This window comes from Carlito syrichta, unplaced genomic scaffold, assembly GCF_000164805.1.
Source record: "Carlito syrichta isolate Samal-C Ts95f unplaced genomic scaffold, Tarsius_syrichta-2.0.1 Scaffold304661, whole genome shotgun sequence".
Classification (NCBI taxonomy): Eukaryota; Metazoa; Chordata; class Mammalia; order Primates; family Tarsiidae; genus Carlito; species Carlito syrichta.
The window spans coordinates 3669-23760 of NW_007248757.1; the positions used below are offsets into that span (position 1 = coordinate 3669).

General features: G+C 42.8%; 1 protein-coding gene across 1 annotated transcript in view; it reads right to left on the reverse strand.

Annotated features, from left to right (window-relative positions):
* Positions 1-694: 694 nt before the first annotated feature.
* Positions 695-20092, reverse strand: part of LOC103262923 (signal recognition particle subunit SRP68) — a 22428-nt gene continuing 3030 nt past the window's right edge. The window contains exons 3-8 of the mRNA XM_008060598.1: positions 9641-9754; positions 7241-7436; positions 4835-4917; positions 4492-4601; positions 3078-3160; positions 695-856 (exon numbers count right to left, since the gene is read on the reverse strand). Coding sequence (XP_008058789.1) covers positions 695-856; positions 3078-3160; positions 4492-4601; positions 4835-4917; positions 7241-7436; positions 9641-9754 — 748 coding nt within the window. The remainder of the gene's footprint in view (positions 857-3077; positions 3161-4491; positions 4602-4834; positions 4918-7240; positions 7437-9640; positions 9755-20092) is intronic.

Sequence of the window (20092 nt, forward strand, 5' to 3'; positions counted from 1 at the left end):
AGTAGCTGGAACTACAGGCGCGCGCTACCACGCCCGGCTAATTGTTGATTTATTGTAGAGATGAGGTCTCGCCAAGTTGCCCAGGCGGGTCATGAAAGCAGTCTTTTTTCTTTTCTTTTTTTTAATGCACTTTACCTCATGTGGAGAAGGAGCTCTAAAAAGTGCCTTAATCACTGTCTACCTCATACAAACCAAGATTATCAGGATCTACTCATTTTTTAGGACGAATTTGGTTGCTCACACCCAGAAACAGGTAATTATGTCAGTAAATGGCATCAAACAATATAGATTTGCATGACTATTACATGTACACTGCACACAAAATAAAAAACTTCTGGTTTAACTAGGCTCTCTTGGAAATGTCCAGGAATGAGAAGTGAACCCTTTAGGGCTAGAAGCTGGGACAACAGGTCAAAGACTTCAAGGACAAACTGCTACACCACCTGCTGCGCCGAATGTGACCTCTTACTTTAAGCCAGTCTTTCACTGCTCCTATTTTTATGTTGGTGACTATCACTGTCAGGGTCTCTGAAAACTCAGTTTTCAAAATAATTTTATTCAAGGGTACATTTCCAGACTTACCAAATCCCAAACGGCTTTACAATAAATTTTTGTTTTGTGAGAAATGAGCACCAATAAATCCCTACATCTTAAATACACAAGGACAACCTTCAGACACATACAGAAGACAGTGTCACAGATACTTCCTCCTTACCTGGGCAATGGCTGCTTCGTTATCAGCTAATCCCAACAGGAAGATCCGCACTTTATCGATCTTCACTGGAACTGTTCTCCCTCTCCACTCCACTTCACTCATGGTAGCCGCCTGTTTGGCTCGAGTCTGAGTGATCAAAGCCTGGAAAGTAGTTTTTAAAAGTTAAAGCTTTGCCATGCGTGGTGGCTAACACCTGCAATCCCAGCGCTTTGGGAGGCAGAGGTGAGAGGACTGCCTGAGCTCAGGGGTTTGAGACCAGCCTGAGCATCATGGCAAGACTTCATCTCTACAATAAACAAAAAAAATTAGTCGGGCATGGTGGCACGCCTGTAGTTCCAGTTACTTGGAAGGCTGAGGCAGAAGGATTGCCTGAGCCTAGCAGGTCGAGGTTGCGGTGGCTGTGAATGTGCCACTGCACTCCAGCCTGGATGACAGAGTGAGACTGCCACTCAAAAAAAAAAAAAAAAAGTTAAAGCCTTAACTGTGGATATGAGTTGAGAGGTGAAAGTAAGTAGAACCTATTATTTGTCTCTTTCTATAACCAGCATATTACACCCATAAGAGAGTAAACACTGATTTCTGTTTATTTTAAGTTCTTCCCTAGTATAATATATCTTAGCTTATGGAAACGCAAATAGTAAAAGAACATAACAGAAGGTTAAAAAGAGCTGCATCAAGTTTTGGTAAGGATGTGAAGAGAAAAGTATCATCCGTATACACTTCAAGCAGAAATACAAATTTGTAGAAACGTAAAAGATATTTGTCAGTATGTATCAAAAGCTTCCCAAATATTCAATTTCAAAACATTCAATTTTAGGAATATTTCTTATTTATTTATTTATTTTTAAAAGAGATAGCATCTCACTCTGTTGCCCAGGCTGGAGGTGTGATCATAGATTACTGCAGCCTCAAACTCTTGGGCTCAAGGGAGACCCCCACCTCAGCCTAAGTAGCTAAGATTACACATGCATGCCATCATACCTAGCTAATTTTAAGGTATCACTATGTTGTACAGGGCTGCTGTAAGGAAATAATTAAAAATATGTGCAAAAACTGGACACAATGGGTATTCATGGTAATACTGTGTACCACTTAATGAACAATAGCAAAGCGGCTGAATAAAACAGACTTCTGCACAATGGACTACACAAAGCCATCAAAAGATGATAGTGTAGAAATATATTGATTAAAGTAGGAAAAAATGCATGTGACATTAAATTTAAAAAGCAGGTTACTAAACAGTGTACACTAAGATTTCATTTTTAAAATATATACCTTTTCTGTATACACAGAAAAGTCTGCAATATATTTACATTATTAAGTGGTTACCTCTGTTTTATTTATTATTAAGTGATAACCCATATGATTTCTTTTTTTCCTCAATCTTTTATATTTCTTGATTTTTTTTTTTTTTTTTTTTTTAGAGACAAGGTCTCACTCTGTTGTCCAGGCTGGAGTGGAGTGATGAGATCATGGCTCACTGCACCCTTGAACTCCTGGACTCAAGTCATCTTCCCTCCTTAGCCTCCCAAAACAGCTGGACTACAGGTATGTGCCACCATGCCCAGCTAATTTTGTTATTTTCTGTAGAGATGGAGTCTCAGTATGTTGAACTTCTGGTCTCAAGTGATCCTCTTGCCTCAGTGCTAGGATTACTGGTGTGAGCCACTGTGCCCAGCCCTTTCTTACCTTTTCTATGAGTCTATATTACTTGCCTAAAGAATAAACATAATGAGGTTTAAAAGTTGAATACTAAAAGTGTTAATTTTAAAAAAAGATTTTTTAGCTGGGCTCGGTGGCTCAGCTTGTAATCCCAGCATTTTGGGAGGCTGAGGTGAGTGGACTGCCTGAGCCCGCGGGTTCGAGACCCGCCTGGGCAACTTGGCGAGACCTCATCCCTACAATAAATCAAAAAGTAGCCGGGCGTGGTAGTGCGCGCCTGTAGTTCCAGCGACTTGGAAGGCTGAGGGCGGAAGGATCACCGGAGCCCAGCAGGTCGAGGCTGTGGTGGCCGGGAGCGGCCACTGCACTCCAGTCTGGGTGACAGAGTGAGACTCTAACTCAAAAAAAAAAAGAAAAAAAAAAAAAGATTTTTTTGTTAAAACCTTTAACAAACATAGGCATTTGCTAACATAAATATACATAAAATATACAAATATAAATACATATATTTATAGGTATAACACATATACATATAAAAATATATAACATAAACATATAGATATATCTATTTATATATACTTATATATAACATATATAAAAATAAGCAAATAGTAATAGAAAATATCCCTGGGGGATTATGAATTACTTCTGAACTTTTCCAAGTCAAATATTTTTTTCCCAAAAATACACACTAGATTACCTCCAATTTTTCAGCCAGAAGACCCTCAGTGCCCCCAGACCTCAATCTCATCTGCATGAGTTCATTGATAGCTGACTGGTCCCCTGAGAGAGAAAGACAGGAAAATCTTCAAGGGTCTAGTCTATTTTCCCAAGAATCAGATTCAAGTCAGATTTAGATGAGCTCTTCCCCGTCAACATGCACACTTCAATGAATCTGCAGACAACTTTTTTTTTTTTAGTTGGAGTCTCACTCCATCACCCAGGCTGGTGCTTGGCTGGTGCAGTAGCATGCTCATGGCTACCCCAGTATCAACCTGCTGGGCTCAGGTGATCCTTCTGCCTCACTCAGACTTCCACGTAGCCGGAACTACAGATGTGTGCTAGCTACCATGCCTGGCTAATTTTTTGCAAGGGGGGGGGTTATTGTAGAGATGAGGTCTCACCAAGTTGCTCAGGCTGTTCTCGAACCCGTGGGCCCAGACAGTCCCTCCACCTTGGCCTCCCAAAGTGCTAGGATTACTGGCTTGAGTCACTCCACCCGGCTCAGACAAGTCTTTTACACAGAATGAATTTGGTTGGGACAGTGAAGATACTTTTTATGGTAGACACATATCATATACATTTGTCCAAACACACAGAATATACAATATCAAGAGTGAACCTTAATGTACACTATGGACTTTGGGAGATTATGATGTGTCAGTGTAGATTCAACAATTGTAAACAATGTCTCACAGCCAGGCTCGGTGGCTCAGCCTGTAATCCCGTGCTTTGGGAGGCTGAGGTGAGTGGATTGCCTGAGCTCACGGGTTCGAGACCCACCTGGGCAACTTGGCGAGACCTCATCTCTACAATAAATTAAAAAAAAAATATCCGGGCATGGTAGCACACGCCTGTAGTTCCATCTACTTGGAAGGCTGAGGTGGAAGGATCGCTGGAGCCCAGCAGGTCGAGGCTGCGGTGGCCGGGGGCGGCCACTGCACTCCAGTTTGGGTGAGGGAGTGAGACTCCAATTCAAAAACAAAAAACAAAAAACAATGTGTCACTCTGGTGGGGGGTGATAATGGGAGAAGGCTAAGGATATGTGGGAGTGGGGTCACATGGGGAATCGCTGTACTTTTCTCTCAGTTTTCCTGTGAACCTAAAACTGCTCCAAAAAAGTAAAAAATGAACTCTGCTGGGGCTCCAGACTGTTCTTGGGGAGGACAGAGGAAAGCAGGATGGACACAGAAGCAAAGAAACTGCCTTCTGTAATCTTGAGCAGGGCTGACTTTGACCCGTTCTACTTTTGTCATCAACCAAAACTCAAGCCAAAGATGGATGCAAGGGATGGGGAAGACGGTTAAATAAACTCTTCAGGCTGTCTGAAATGAACTCTCAGCAAGCCTTCTGTCAACGCTCAAGTTGGGTGCAATGCCTCAGTCCCAGCTCACCAATATTATATGCACAGTAGCGGATGTTGGGCGAGATCTCCTCCACACGCTGGTTATACAGCACAGCCTGCTCTTCTGTGAAAGCACTGGCTAGCTTCTCGTAGATAGTTCTGCAAGGAAAGAAATGTCAGGTTTTTCAGTAGGAATGCAGTGGCTAAAAACAAAACAAGGTCCTTTGAAGCTCTTCTACCAATTACCAGAACTGGCAAGTCCTAAGGATGAAAGAAAATAATCACCATTTGTATAAGGAAAAAAAATTGTCCTAACTTTCCCATGACACGACCTGCAACTTGACTTTGTCTATAATCAAAACTGGCCACAGCCTTTGGGCTACAGGACTTACTTGCATTTGTTAAAAGCCTCAATTGCAGCTTTCCATTCTTGATGCTCAAAACGAAGCATTCCTGAGAGGTAAGCTGTATAAGCCTAGGAGGAAATGAAAAAGAAGAACCACTTTAATACCAAACAATCAGCGCTTCTGCTCGATCTTCCTCTACTGGCTTCTAACTTGGACATAAAAAACATGGATAAACTGGGCTCAGTGGCTCAGCCTGTAATCCCGCGCCTTTGGGAGGTTGAGGTGAGTGGATTGCCTGAGCCCGCGGGTTCGAGACCCGCCTGGGCAGCGAGACCTCATCTCTACAATAAATCAAAAAAAAAAAAAAAAAAATCAACCGGGTGTGGTAGCGCATGCCTGTAATTCCGGCTACTTGCAAGGCTGTGGTGGCCGGGAATGGCCACTGCACTCTAGTCTGGACGACAAAGTGAGACTCCAACTCAAAAAAACAAACAAACAAAAAAAAAGGATATATACAGCTTGATTTTTAAAAAGAAATACTCATTTAATTTAAAAAATGTGATACATGGCCATGTATGGTGGCTCACACCTGTAATCTCAGCACTTTGGGAGGCTGAGGTGGAAGGATCACTTGAGCCCAGAAGTTCGAGATCAGCCTAGGCAACATAGCGAGACATCACCTCTACAAAAAATAAAAAAATTAGCTGAGCATGGTGGTCTGTGCCTGTAGTCCCAGCTACTTGGCAGGCTGAGGCGAGAGGAATGCTTGAGCCCAAGTGTTTGAGGCCATGGTATGCCATGGATAGCCACTGCACTCCACCCTGGGTGACAGAGTGAGACCCTCAACTCAAAAAATAAAAAAATAAAAAAAGTGATACATAGGTAATTTATTATGATTCATTTACTTTCCAGGAGAGAACTACAAAATAAAAGAAATGTGCTCTCTTCATTTTACTTAACAACCAGTTTCTGGATTATAATATAAGCATCAAAAGTTGAATATAAACTTGCAATATCTGTCATCTCTTTTTTTAAAAATCCATTTCCAAAAAAATTCTTATTTTGTAAACTTTTCCAGGTAAAAGATGCAAAGTTTTCACCTATGTATGAAAAGAAAGAATGACCAGACTGAACAACTTAGTAAGACCTTATCTCTACTTAAAGAGTACAAAAAAGCCGGGCTCGGTGGCTCAGCCTGTAATCCTGCGCCTTTGGGAGGCTGAGGTGAGTGGATTGCCCGAGCCCACGGGTTCGAGACCCGTCTGGGCAGCGAGACCTCATCTCTACAATAAATAAAAAAATCAGCTGGGTGTGGTAGCGCATGCCTGCAATTCCGGCTACTTGGAAGGCTGAGGCAGAAGGATCGCCGGAGCCCAGCAGGTCGAGGCTGCGGTGGCCGGGAGCGGCCACTGCACTCCAGTCTGGGCGACAGAGTGAGACTCCAACTCAAAAAAACAAAAAAAAAAAAAAACAAGAGTACAAAAAATTAGCCAGGCATGGTGGCATCCACCTATAGTTCCAGCTAACTAAGGAGAATGAGGTGGAAGGATCGCCTGAGCCTAAGAGATTGAGGCTGCACTGAGCTGTAATCACACCACTGCACTCTAGTCTACAAGAGAGTGAGACTCTGTTGCAAACAAAACAAAACAAAAACATGACCTTTCTTGAAAAGTTAGAGCTAACTATAAAAAACTTCATAGGCCAGGGCCAGATGTGGTGGCTCACATGAGGCAAGAGGACTGACTGAGCCCAGGGGTTCGAGACTAGCTTGGGCAACTTGGCAAGACCTTGTCTTTACAATAAATCAAAATATTAGCCAGGTGTGGTGGCGCACCTGCAGTTCCAGCTACTTGGAAGGCTGAGCTGGAAGGATTGCCTAAGCCCAGAAGGTCAAAGCTGCAGTGGCCATGAACCTGCCATTGCATTCCAGCCTGGGCAACAGAGTGACATTGCGACTCAAAAAAAAAAAAAAAGCCAAAAAACGAAGAGCTGAAAAACAAAAGACACTTCACCATTTAAAAGCAAGTACAGGCCAGGCTCGGTGGCTCAGCCTGTAATCCCAGCACTTTGGGAGGCCGAGGTGAGTGGATTGCCTGAGCCCGCGGGTTTGAGACCTACCTGGGCAACGTGGCGAGACCTCACCTCTACAATACATAAAAAATTAGCTGGGTGTGGTAGTGCGCACCTGTAGTTCCAGCTACTTGGAAGGCTGATCGCTGGAGCCCAGCGGGTAGAGGCTGCAGTGGCCAGGAGTGGCCACTGCACTCCAGTCTGAGCGACAGAGTGAGACTCCAACTCAAAAAGAAAAAAAAAAGCAAGTACAAAAAGCTTTTTCCTCTCCTATCAATTTATAACATAAGAAACACTGTTCTATTTAACTATAGTTTTTCTTTTTTTGAGTCACAGCTCTAATCTCCACAATTAAAGCAAACTGGATGTTAAGACACAAACCTGAGCCTCTAACTTGGTCTTGGCATCCACGCGATTGCTCTCACACAAGCGTTCCAATTCCTCTGCATGCTTTACAGCTTTGCGTAGGCGAGATAACAAGTGAAACCGTTTTCGGGGTTCAGTATTGGCTTCTTGTTTGAGCTGCATGGCATAGCTCCAGGCTCTTTCGGCATCCATCAGAACCAGAAGCAAATACCTAGACCAGAGAGAGAAGATGGGAGACCTGAACAATAAAGGCCAGGAGCATCAAATTCAGATATACTCTTTGAGGTGTAATCTTCAGCCTCTTGACTTTTCTATTTTCCTTCCCATTCTTCTCTCAATACTATTCTTCTGATAACATCAGCCATGACTCCCAAATCAGCATCTCTGATCTCAACGAGGGCTCCACTTCGGGTTCTTTTTTTTTTAAGTTGGAGTCTCACTCTGTCACCCAGACTAGAGTGCAATGGCTGCTCCCAGCCACCGTAGCCTTGACCTGCTGGGCTCCGGCGATCCTTCCGCCTCAGCCTTCCAAGTAGCTGGAACTACAGGTGCGCGCTACCACACCCGGCTAATTTTTGATTTATTGTAGAGATGAGGTCTCGCCAAGTTGCCCAAGCGGGTCTTGAGCCCACAGGCTCAGGCAATCCACTCACGTCAGCCTCCCAAAGTGCTGGGATTACAGGCTGAGCCACCGAGCCCAGCCCACTTCAGGTTTCTAATCACCAGTTAGACACACGTCATTGAAAAGCCTCTACCACCTCAAACTTGGCAAACTAAGAATCTTGACCTACCGCTCCTAAGTTATGTCAAACAGAGGCAGTCTAGGCACACAACCTGGCCACATCTTTGAACCAACACCTCCTTCATCCCAACCCAGTTAGAAACCAAGTCCTTAAGAGGCAGTATATTGAAGTAGTAATGAACAAGGGCTCCAGAGCCTGGGTTGGAATTCCAATGCCATCACTCGCTAGCTATGGAACTACTAACCATTCTGTGCCTTGCTCTTTCAAGTAGTCAAATAACACACTTAGACCAGAGCAGGAGGACCACTAACTATTGGCACTAAGAGTTCAATAAGTTAGCTACTTTATTACTATAATGGTGAATCTTTAACTACTGCCTTGAACTTAAACTTCAGCTTAATCTTGCCTCTTCTGAGTTAAGGATCTTGCTATAGGAAGAGAGGTCAAGATTTCTTTACTTAATTTCTGACTCTTCTAACTGGATCTCATTAGATTTAATCCTCACATGCTGATACATCCCATCATGGTGTCCATGCTCTAGATTTCTGACTGTGCTCTTGACCTCTCACTGCCCGAGTAGCAGCTAACAACTGTCCAGAACTTCAGTTCCTTGACTGCACTCACAGACACCAGGGCATGCTGTTTCCCTTACACAGAATGTTCTTCACTCTCACAAATCCTTCAAGGTCAAGCCTGCTCCATGCAGGCTTACTGATTTCCCTGTCAAGTGCCCAAGCTTTTTCCTTTCTAAGAATTCAGAATGCTTAATTAAGTAGATGATGTACAACATGGCACTTTTGCTACCTTGCAATGTTCCCTGGTTTTGCATTTGACCAATACCTCTCAACAAGATCAGAGTCCACAAAGTTCAAGAACTGTGCCTCCTCTCCCTCCTATATCCAACATGGTATCTAGTTCTGCCCTGGCCATATTACACCACAGGGCAGCAAACTGTTTTGTAAAGGGTTCAACAGTATATACTTTAGGCTTTTCAGGACATGTGGTCTCTGTCACAAATACTCTGCTGCTGTAGCACAAAAGCAGCTAGAAAAAAATATCTAAATGAATAGGCATGGTTGTGTTCCAATAAAACTTTATTTATATCATCAGGTGGCAGGAGGACAATCTGGCCCATAGGCTGGGCTGAAATCTGAGGAAGGCCTGGAGATTTTCAATATATGGTTTTTTGCTTTTTGGTGTTTTTTTGAGTGGGAGTCTTACTCTGTTGCCCAGGCTCGAGTGCAGTTGCAAGACCAAGGATACCACACTCTTGATCTACTGGGCTTAGCAAATGTTAAGCACTGGTGCATTCAGCACTGAAATACAGACTCTTCTCTAATAATGACATGTCATCATTAAGATATTTTTTTCCCCAGATGAAACAGGCTCAGATATTAAGAAATATTGATTTAAGCACTTAGTTTTAGATAAAATTTGCATTCTAGAAATCTTACCTAATAACTAATTAGAACAGTTCTTGAACAAGTCATTGAGTATCTCTGAGCCTCAGTTTCCTCACCTTAGAACACAGGAACAGTAAACAATCCCACAAAGCTGCTAAAAGAGTCATATGAGATAATTAAAGGGTGTAGCACAAAGTCTCACACATTGTCATTGTTCAATAAATGTATTAGCAAGATCTAACTAGTAACTAGCACTAAGCCATCAATACCTATTATCAGTCAGAAGATCTTCAGTCACTTTTTTCCCTGTGAATTTGTGTCTGTTCCCCATCTTGAAGTTAAGTGTTTTTCGAAGACGTCTTTGTCTGCGAGAACAGTAGCCCCTATAAGAAACCACAAACAAAATCCATTCAGCCAAGCTAAGAGTACTTTGAATAGCAAATTCTGTAATAAGGCAAGGTCAAAGGTTACTACAGATATCACACATCAGCTACCACACGCGTATTGAACTACTAAAACATGCAGGGCAATATGGTTAATGTTATAGGAAACACAAAGAGAGAGAGGACACAGTGCCTATTCTCAAGGAACCCAGACTCTAGATGGGGAGGACCATGCAGATAAAATGGCATCCAAGAATACAAGGCAAATGAATGGACGTAAGTAATCATTCTCTTCTCATTGACACCTTTGGCTGGAGTGGACTGATGATGGACCTGGAAAGAATGAATAGGATTCTAATGGACACAAAGGAGACTGGGTTGACAATGAGGAAGACTGGGTTGACAATGAAGACACAGAGAAAGGAACTGTAAGCATGCTGAAAAAAATGAGGAGGCCAATTAGGATGTCACCAAAAAACACTATTAATATCACCTCTATGCCAAGTCTCCCTCCTCTGTGCTCATGCAGCTCTTCATTCCCACTTCGATTATAGTATATGGCATTACAATTATGTTCTTTTTTTTTTTTTTTTGTTAGAGTCACCCAGACTGGAGTGCAGTGGCATACTCATGGTCACCCAGTGTAGACCTGCTGGGCTCTGAAGATCCTTCCGCCTCAGCCTTCCAAGTAGTTGGAACTATAGGCGTGCGCTACCACACCTGGCTAATTTTTTATTTATTATAGAGATGAGGTCTCGTCAAGTTGCCTGGGCTAGTCTCGAACTTGTGGGCTCAGGCAATCCATTCTCCTTGGTCTCCTAAAGTGCTGGGATTATAGGCTGAGCCACTGGGCCTGACCACAATTATGTTCTTACATTATAATTATGTTCTCTAATATAAACTCCTTTAGTACAGGAGGGATTTTTTTTTTTTTTTGAATTGGAGTCTCACTTCGTCGCCCAGGCTGGAGTGCAGTGACATACTCATGGCCATCGCTTGCTGGACTCAAGCGATCCTTCCTCCTCAGCCTTCCAAGTAGCCAGAACTACAGGCACACACCACCACGTCCAGCTGATTTGTGGTAGAGATGAGGTCTTGCCAAGTTGCCCAGGCTGGACTCAAACCTGTGGGCTCAGGCAATTCTCTCACCTCGGCTTCCCAAAGTGTTGGGATTACAGGCTTGGGCCACCGTGCCCAGCTGGAATTTAATTTAATTTTTTTTTTTTTTTTGAGTTGGAGTCTCACTCCGTCGCCCAGACTGGAGTGCAGTGGCCGCTCCCGGCCACCGCAGCCTCGACCTGCAGGGCTCCGGCGATTCTTCCACCTCAGCCTTCCAACTAGCCGGAATTACAGGCATGTGCTACCACGCCTGGCTGATTTTTTGATTTATTATAGAGAGAGGTCTCGCTGCCCAGGCGGGTCTCGAACCCGCCGGCTCAGGCAATCCACTCACCTCAGCCTCCCAAAGGCACGGGATTACAGGCTGAGCCACCGAGCCTGGCTTGGAATTTCATTTTTAAGTTTCCCCTAATGCCTTAGCACAGTGCCTAGCACATAGATATTCAATAAACATATATTTTTACTAAATTAGTATAAAAATACACACAAAGTTTTACCAATCCTTAAATCAAAATAATACAGCATACAATTTTCAATACAGAAATGATATTTAAATATTATATTAGCATCTCAGTTTGAAAACTACCAGGGCATAGGTTATTAAACAAAAGAAATAAACCAGGTACAGTGGTTCATGCCTATAATTCCAGCTACTCAGGAAGATGAGGCGAGATGATGGCTTGACCCGATAAGTTTGAGACAGAACAGTCTGGGTAATATAGTTTGACTCACACCTCTTTAAAAAATATCCCTAATATAGCCATGTATGGTGACTCATGCCTGTAATCTCAGTACTTTGGGAAGCAGAAGTGAGAGGATTGCCTGAGTCCAAGGGTTCGAGACCAGCCTGGGAAACTTGGCAAGACCTCATCTCTAAAATAAATTAAAAAAAATTAACCGGGCGCAGTGGCGCACACCTGTGGTTCCAGCTACCTGGAAGGCTGAGCCAGAAGGATACCTGGGCCCACTCCAGCCTAGGCATCAGAGTGAGACTCTGGATCAAAAAAAAAAAAAAAAAAAATCCCGAAATCAGCTTTAATTATCATTTATCCTTTTACATACAAACCAGATGGGACATATACATTATGAGTAGAAATACAAACTGATAAACTTTTCTGGCAGTATGAATGAATTTATCAAGATCCCTAAAAATATTTATACTCTAAACCAACAGTCTACTGCTATACTACAATATGCTAAATAGTCAGAAATACAAATAGGTATGAACAGATTCATGAGAACTAAATTTTCAAGTCTACAAAACTAGCTACTATATAAATAACCAACTTAGGGGAAATAGGTAAATAAATTACGGTATGCCTATACATTGGATTATAATGCAACTAATAAAAATCATGTGTGTGAGACATTTTTTTTTTTGAGCTGGAGTCTCACTCTGTCGCCCAGACTGGAGTGCAGTGGCCGCTCATGGCCACCGCAGCCTCACCCGCTGGTCTCCGGCGATCCTTCCGCCTCAGCCTTCCAAGTAGCCAGAATTACAGGCATGCACTCATGCCCGGCTGATTTTTTGATTTATTGTAGAGATGAGTTCTTGCTGCCCAGGCGGGTCTTGAACCTGCGGGCTCAGGCAATCCACTCACCTCAGCCTCCCAAAAGCGTGGGATTACAGGCTGAGCCACCGAGCCCGGCTGAGACATTTTTATAGGAATGGAAAAACACATAAAAATGGACTGAAGGACACACATCAAAGCCAAGACACAATTAAGAGATGAGAATGCCCAGGAGGATGGTGGTTAAAGGGGACTTTACTGCCCTTTGTCATGTTTGCCAAACAAGAAAACTTTAATAGGTGAACTTCTGGCACTTTGGGAGGCTGAGATGAGTGGATTGCCTGGCCCGAGGGTTCGAGACCTGCCTGGGCAACTTGGCGAGACCTCATCTCTACAATAAATCAAAAAATGAGCCGGCCGTGGTAGCACGCGCCTGTAGTTCCAGCTACTTGGAAGGCTGAGGCGGAAGGATCGCCGGAGCCCAGCAGGTCGAGGCTGAGGTGGCCGGGAGCGGCCACTTCACTCCAGTCTGGGTGACAGAATGAGACTCCAACTCAAAAAAAAAAAAAATAATAATAATAATAATAATAGAACTTCATATTTTACTCTTTATACTTCTCTGTATTTTCATTTGTTTCTTTTTTTTTTTTTAAGGAGTCTCATTCTATTGCCCAGGTTGGAGTGCAGTGGCATGCTCACAGCCACTGCAGCCTCAATCTGCTGGGCTCAGGCGATCCTTCCGCCTCAGCCTTCCAAGTAACTGAAACTACAGGTGCGCGCCACCATGTTTAGCTAATATTTTTGACTTATTGTAGAGATGAGGTCTTGCCAAGTTGCCCAGGATGATCTCACACCCTGGGTTTGGGCAACCCTCTCACCTCTGCCCCTTTATATGAAAAATAAAGTCATTCAAAAATAAAAATTAAAAAATTCCCTGCTGGGGTTATAGGTGCAAGCCACTGTGCCTGGCTGTATTTTCATTTCTAAAATCTGTGTAAAGAAATACAAGTGGCATTTAAACAAGAGATGTACAATTTCATTTATGATTAATAAATGCAGATAAAAACTTTTATTATTTTTACTTTATTTTAAAGATGTGGGGTACAATTCAGGATTAGGTATACAAGTGGCCATCATACAGGTATCCTGATTAATGTTTTGTCCCCCCCAAAAAAACTTTTTTTAAGAAAGGAAATATATCAAAATGCTAATGGTGCCTGGCTATCTCTGGGGCTCTGAGATTACAAGTAGATTATTTTCTGTTCCTTTGCTCTTGCAACAATTTATACACGTCTATGGTTATAAGAAAAAAAGGGTTTAAGCTCCCCCATCCGGGAGGTGAGATCAAAAGAAGAACGTATAAGTAGACAGATTGCTACAGTGCAGTTCCACTTTAGTTACCAGAAAAAGAAATTTAAGAGCATATTTAATCACATCTAACCCAACATCTTAAAATGGAACTATAATCTAGCAAAGAGTACGCAACTTTTTAGTTGTAGCAGTTATCATGCAGGACAAGTTTAGAACTATTTACACCACCTAACATAAGGACAGCAATAAATAAGCCTATGTTTACTAGCAACTGTCAGCCCAAAGAATAAGACTTTCCATGAAGAATCTGTTAAGAAAAACGTGAAGTAGAACTGCTCCCTCAACAATCAGCACATTGATAGTTCACTCCTATATAGCAACTTCTGCCCCCAAGTCATTTGACTTGAACACAGTAATTAGATATTAACCTAAGCAAGAAAAAAGAGAATTAAGACAAAAACAAAACAAGACTACCCACGACTATCCTACAATAGGGAAGTAGCTCAACAAATTAACGAATGGCAAGTGAAACTGGCAGTCATGTTATATTGTTAGGTGAAAACCACAAGTTATCAAAGAGTCTGTATAGCACGAATCTGTTCTGTTTAAACACAAGGACGCATGCAAACACCATGTACACGTTCACAGAAATCTTTCCTTTGACATCATGTTCACACCTAAAGCACCTCCCCACTTTTGTTTCCTTCACAGTAGAACTTCTTCAACTCTTGGTCTATAACTTCTATGGTTATAACAATTTTCTAAGCATTCCCCCCTCCTGGAGGGGAGAGCAAATGAAGTATATATAACTAATAATTTCTGCCTAAAGAGATTTCTGCCTAAAGCTAGAATGCTACAGGGTAGTTCAAATTTAGTTGCCAGGATAAAAAATAAATTTAAGAGAGCATTAAATCATGTCTGACCCAACATCTTAAAACAAACTATCACTTCAGTCTCTATTTCCTCACCTCTCATTCTCTCCTCAATCTGCTCCAGGCTTCTTCCAACTCTATTACTTCCTTCAAACTGATCTCTTTTTTTTTTTTTTGAGTTGGAGTCTCACTCTTGTAGCCCAGGCTGGAGTGCAGTGGCATGCTCATGGCCACGACAGCCTTGACCTGCTGGGCTCAGGCGATCCTTCCACCTCAGCCTTCCAAGTAGCTGGAACTACAGGCACACGCCAGCATGCCCAGCTAACTTTTTTTATTTATTGTAGAGATGAGGTCTCACCAAGTTGCCCAGGCTGATCTCAAACCCGTGGTCTCAGGCAATTCTCTCTCCTCAGCCTCCCAAAGTGCTGGAATTATAGGTGTGAGCCACCACGCCCAGCCTCAAACTGTTCTTAAAATGTCATTAATGATGCTAAGATTAAAAATATGACACCACTTACAATCATTCAAAAATAAAAATTAAAAAGAAAAGAAATAGGCTGGGGATGGTGGCTCATGCCTGTAATCACAACACTTTGGGAGGCCAAGGTGGAAGGATCGCTTGAGCCCAGGAGTTCGAGACAATCTAGGCAATATTGCAAGACCTTAAAATTAAGTGAGTGTGGCAGCCAGTGCCCATAGTCCCAGCTACTTGGAAGGCTGAGATGGGAGGATCACTTGAGCCAACTAGGATGTTGAGACCAGCCTGGGCAACACAGTGAGACCTCATCTCTAAAATAAAAAAAAAATAGCCAGACATGGGGGCATGCACCTGTAGTCTCAGCTACTCAGGAGGCTGAAGTGCAAGGATCACCTGAGCCCAGGAGGTCAAGGTTGAAGTAAGCCAGGATCATACCACTGCACTCCAGCCTGGGCTACAAAAAGAAAAAGTAATACTTAGGTATGCATCTAAACTAATGATATGTGTATACAACTTATATGCTGAAAACCACAAAATTGTGATAAAAAATTAAAAATCTAAATAAATTTAGAAACACAGATGTTAAGGATTGGAAGATTCAACATAGTAAAGATGTCAATTATCTCCGAATTGAAATACAGGTCTAATCCAATCTCTAGCAAAGTTCTAGAAAGGTTTTTTTTGGGTAGATATAGACATGATTATTCTAAAATTTTTATGAATCACACCTATTAGGACTGGCTATTACAGCAAGTGTTGACAAGGATGTAGGTAAACTGAAACCCCTATGGTATTATTTGTGGGAATGCAAAATTGGGTAGTCACTATGGAAAACAGCATGGCAGTTCCTCAGAAAAGTAAATATTGAATTACCATAAAAGGCAGCAATTCCATGTCTGAGTACATACCTAAAGAACTGAAAGCACGGACTCAAATAGATATCTGTACACCAATGTTCAAAGCAGATTTATGCACAACAGCCAAAAGGTGCAAACAACCCAAATATCCATGGACATATGAATGGATAAACAAAATGAGGTACATAGGTGTAATGAAATATTACTCAGCCTTAAAAAGGAATAAAATTCTGACACATGGATGGACCTTCAACACATTATGCTATGTGAAAAAAACCAGCACAAAAGGACAAGTATCATATGATTCCATTTAAATGAGGTACTTAAAATAAACAAATTCAGGCTGGACACAAAGGCTCATGCCTGTAATTCCAGCAATTTGGGAGGCAGAGGCAAAAGGATTGCCTGAGGCTAGGGTTTTGAGACCAGACTGGACAACTTGGTGAGACCTTGTCTCTACAACAAATCAAAAAAATTAGCTGGGCATGTTGGCGTGCCTGTAGTTCCAGCTGCTTGGGAGGCTGAGGTAGAAGGACTGCCTGAGCCAAGGAGGTCAAGACTACGGTGGCCATGAATGTGCCACTTTGCACTCCAGCCTGGGTGACAGAGTGAGACTCCTACTAAAAAAAAAAATAAATAAACAAATTCATATAAACAGAAAGTAGGAAAGCTGGGGGCAGAAAGGAATGAGGAGTTAGTGTTTAATGGAAATGGAGTTTCAGTTTGGGATGATAAAAAAGTTCTGGAGATAGGCCAAGTGTGGTGCCTGTAATCCCAGCACTCTGGGAGGCCGAGTCAAGAGGACTGCCTGAGCCCAGGGATTCGCACCAGTCTAGGCAACTGGGCAAGACCTCATCTCTACAAAAAAATCAGAAAATTAGCCAGGCATGGTGGCACACACTTGTAGTTTCAGCTACTTGGAAGGACTGCCTGAGCCCAGCAGGTCAACACTGTGGAAGCTGTGAGTGTGCCACTGCACCCCAGTCTGTGTGACAGAGCAAAACATGAATCAAAAAAGAAAAAAAGGAGCCGGGCTCGGAGGCTCAGCCTGTGATCCCGCGCCTTTGGGAGGCTGAGGTGAGTGGATTGCCTGAGCCCGCAGGTTCGAAACCTGCCTGGGCAGCGAGACCTCATCTCTACAATAAAATAAAAAAAATCAGCCGGGCGTGGTAGTGCATGCCTGTAATTCCAGCTACTCGGAAGACTGAGGCGGAAGGATCGCCGGAGGCCAGCAGGTCGAGGCTGCGGTGGCCGGGAGCGGCCACTGCACTCCAGCCTGGGCAACAGAGTGAGACATCTACTCAAAAACAAACAAACAAACAAACAAACAAAAGAACACAGTAGTCAACTTGAAGGGACTTCCACTGGCCAAATCTAGGTCAATTACAGCATCAAAATAAAGATGTTATGAGATTCCAGCTCATAATATAAAATAGGAGATTGAGTACATATAGACACAAATAAATGAATATACTGCAAATTTGATAAAAATGGGATATTTACATAGTTTCAGAGTATTTCCTTACAAAATACTTAGTAGTCACAAAGAAAAAGAGAATAACTTTCCAGTGGGAAAGCATGGCCAACACCACCTTAATCAAATGATCAAAGGATCAGGAACTGAGCAAACTGAAATTGTGTGCTGCTGGATAACACAATGAGATGAACTCAGCATCACTTCTGTGAAACCCTGTCAAAGATATATGACCTGGATCTCATCATAAGGAGACATCAAATAAACCCAAATCGTGTGACATTCTACAAAACAGGCAGCCTGTAACACTTCAGAGTGTCAAGATCTTGAAAAATCAACAAAAGACTAAAGATATACACCAGAGTTAAGATTAAAGAAACACAGGCTGGGCTCGGTGGCTCAGCGTATAACCCCAGCACTTTGGGAGGCCGAGGTGAGTGGATTGCCTGAGCCTATGGGTTCAAGACTCACCTGGGTAACTTGGCGAGACCTCATCTCTACAATAAATCAAAAAAAATTAGCAGGGTGTGATAGCGTGCGCCTGTAGTTCCGGCTACTTGGAAGGCTGAGGCAGAAGGATCACCAGAGCCCAGCTGGTCGAGGCTGTGGTGGCCAGGAGCGTGCCACTACACTCCAGTCTGAGCGATGGAGTGAGACTCCAACTCAAAAAAAAAAAGAAAGAAACAGGCCAGGCGCAGTGGTTCAGTCTGTAATCCCAGCACTTTGAGAGGCCAAGGTGAGAGAACTGCCTGAGTCCATGGGTTCAAGACCAGCCTAGGCAACTTGGTGAGACCTTGTCTCTACAATAAATCACAAAAAAAAAAAAAACTAGCCGGGTATGGTGGCATGTGTCTGTAGTTTCAGCTACTTGGAAGACTGAGGCAAAAGGATCACCTAAGACCAGCAGGTTGAGGCTGCAGTGGCCATGAGCGTGCCACTTCACTCCAGCCTGGGCAACTTCAATTCAAAAAAGAAAAGAAAAGAAGAGAAATGTGACAACTACAGGCAATGAACAATTCTGAAATGGATCCTTTTGCTAGAGGAAATGACTGGGACAACTGAGGAATCCTGAATGGGGTCTGAGGATTAGACCATAGTAATTTGTCAAGAGTTTCCTGCTTTTGATTGTTGTGCTGCAGTTATATGTGAGAATGTCCCTGTTAATCAAAAATATACAGTAAAGTATCCAGGAACAATGGGCATCAGGCAGGGAATTTACTCTCAATGGTTCAGGAAAAAAAGTAGCAAGTATACCACAATACTTTTAAACAGAAATAAAATGACACTTTTTTTTTTTTTTGAGTAGGAGTCTCACTCTGTCGCCCAGGCTGGAGTGCAGTGGCACGCTCATGGCCACCGCAGCCTTGACCTGCTGGGCTCAGGTGATCCTTCTGCCTCAGCCTTCCAAGTAGCTGGAACTACAGGCACATGCTACCACAACTGGCTTATTTTCTGATTTATTGTAGAGACAATGTCATGCCAAGTTGCCCGGCTGATTTTGAACCCTTGGACTCAAGCAACCCTCTTGCCTCAGCCTCCCAAAGTGCTGGAATTACAGGCATGAGCCACTGCACCTGGCCTTAAAATGACATTTTAAAGAGATCAGGGAAAACAGAATCAAGACTATTTTTACATCATTTACATCAATATCATTTTACATCAATGATAAAATGATATTGAGGAATTACTGTCAATTTGATTAAGTAGGATAATAATATCTTGGTTATATTTTTTAAAAGTCTTATTTAGGCTGGGCACAGTGGCTCAACTTATAATCCCAGCACTTTAGGAACCTGGGGGTTCGAGGCTATCAACATAAAAAATACTAATAATAAAACAATCCAGCACAAAAGAAAGGAAGACAGAACATACTGAATGCTGGCAAAGATATGGTGCAACTGTAGCTCTTGATTTGAGAAAATTGGTAAAACAACTTTGGAAAACTGCTGGGTACTAAAGCTGAATATATGTATATCTTTTAGTATTCCACTCCCAGGTATATATCTAAAAGAAATGACAGCCAGGCTCGGTGGCTCAGCCTGTAATCCCAGCGCTTTGGGAGGTTGAGGTGAGTGGATGCCTGAGCCTGCAGGTTTGAGACCCGCCTGGGCAACTTGGCAAGACCTCATCTCTACAATAAAATCAAAAATTAGCCAGGCATGGTAGCACACGCCTATAGTTCTAGCTACTTGGAAGGCTGAGGCGGAAGGATCGCCGGAGCCCAGCAAGTCGAGGCTGCAGTGGCTGGGAGCATGCCACTGCACTCCAGTCTGGGTGACAGAGTGAGATTCCAACTCAAAGAAAAAAATGACTACTTCTGTTCACCAAGACATGTATAAGAATGTTTATGACAGCGCTATTTGTAATAGCCCAAACTGTAAAGTGGCCAAAGGCCCAGCAATAGTGCAGTTGTATATACATTGTGCTATACTCATCTAAGAAACACCCTACAGCAATGAGAATAAAAGAACTACAACTACGTAAACAATATAAAGGAATTTTACAAACATAATGGTGAAAGAAGACGCTCACAAGGGAGTATATACTGTGTGATTCTGTGCAGATAGATTTCAAAAATAAGGAAACCTAGCCGGGCTCGGTGGCTCAGCTTATAATCCCGTGCTTTGGGAGGTTGAGGTGAGTGGATTGGCTGAGACCACGGGTTCGAGACCCACCTGGGCAACTTGGTGAGACCTCATCTCTACAATAAATCAAA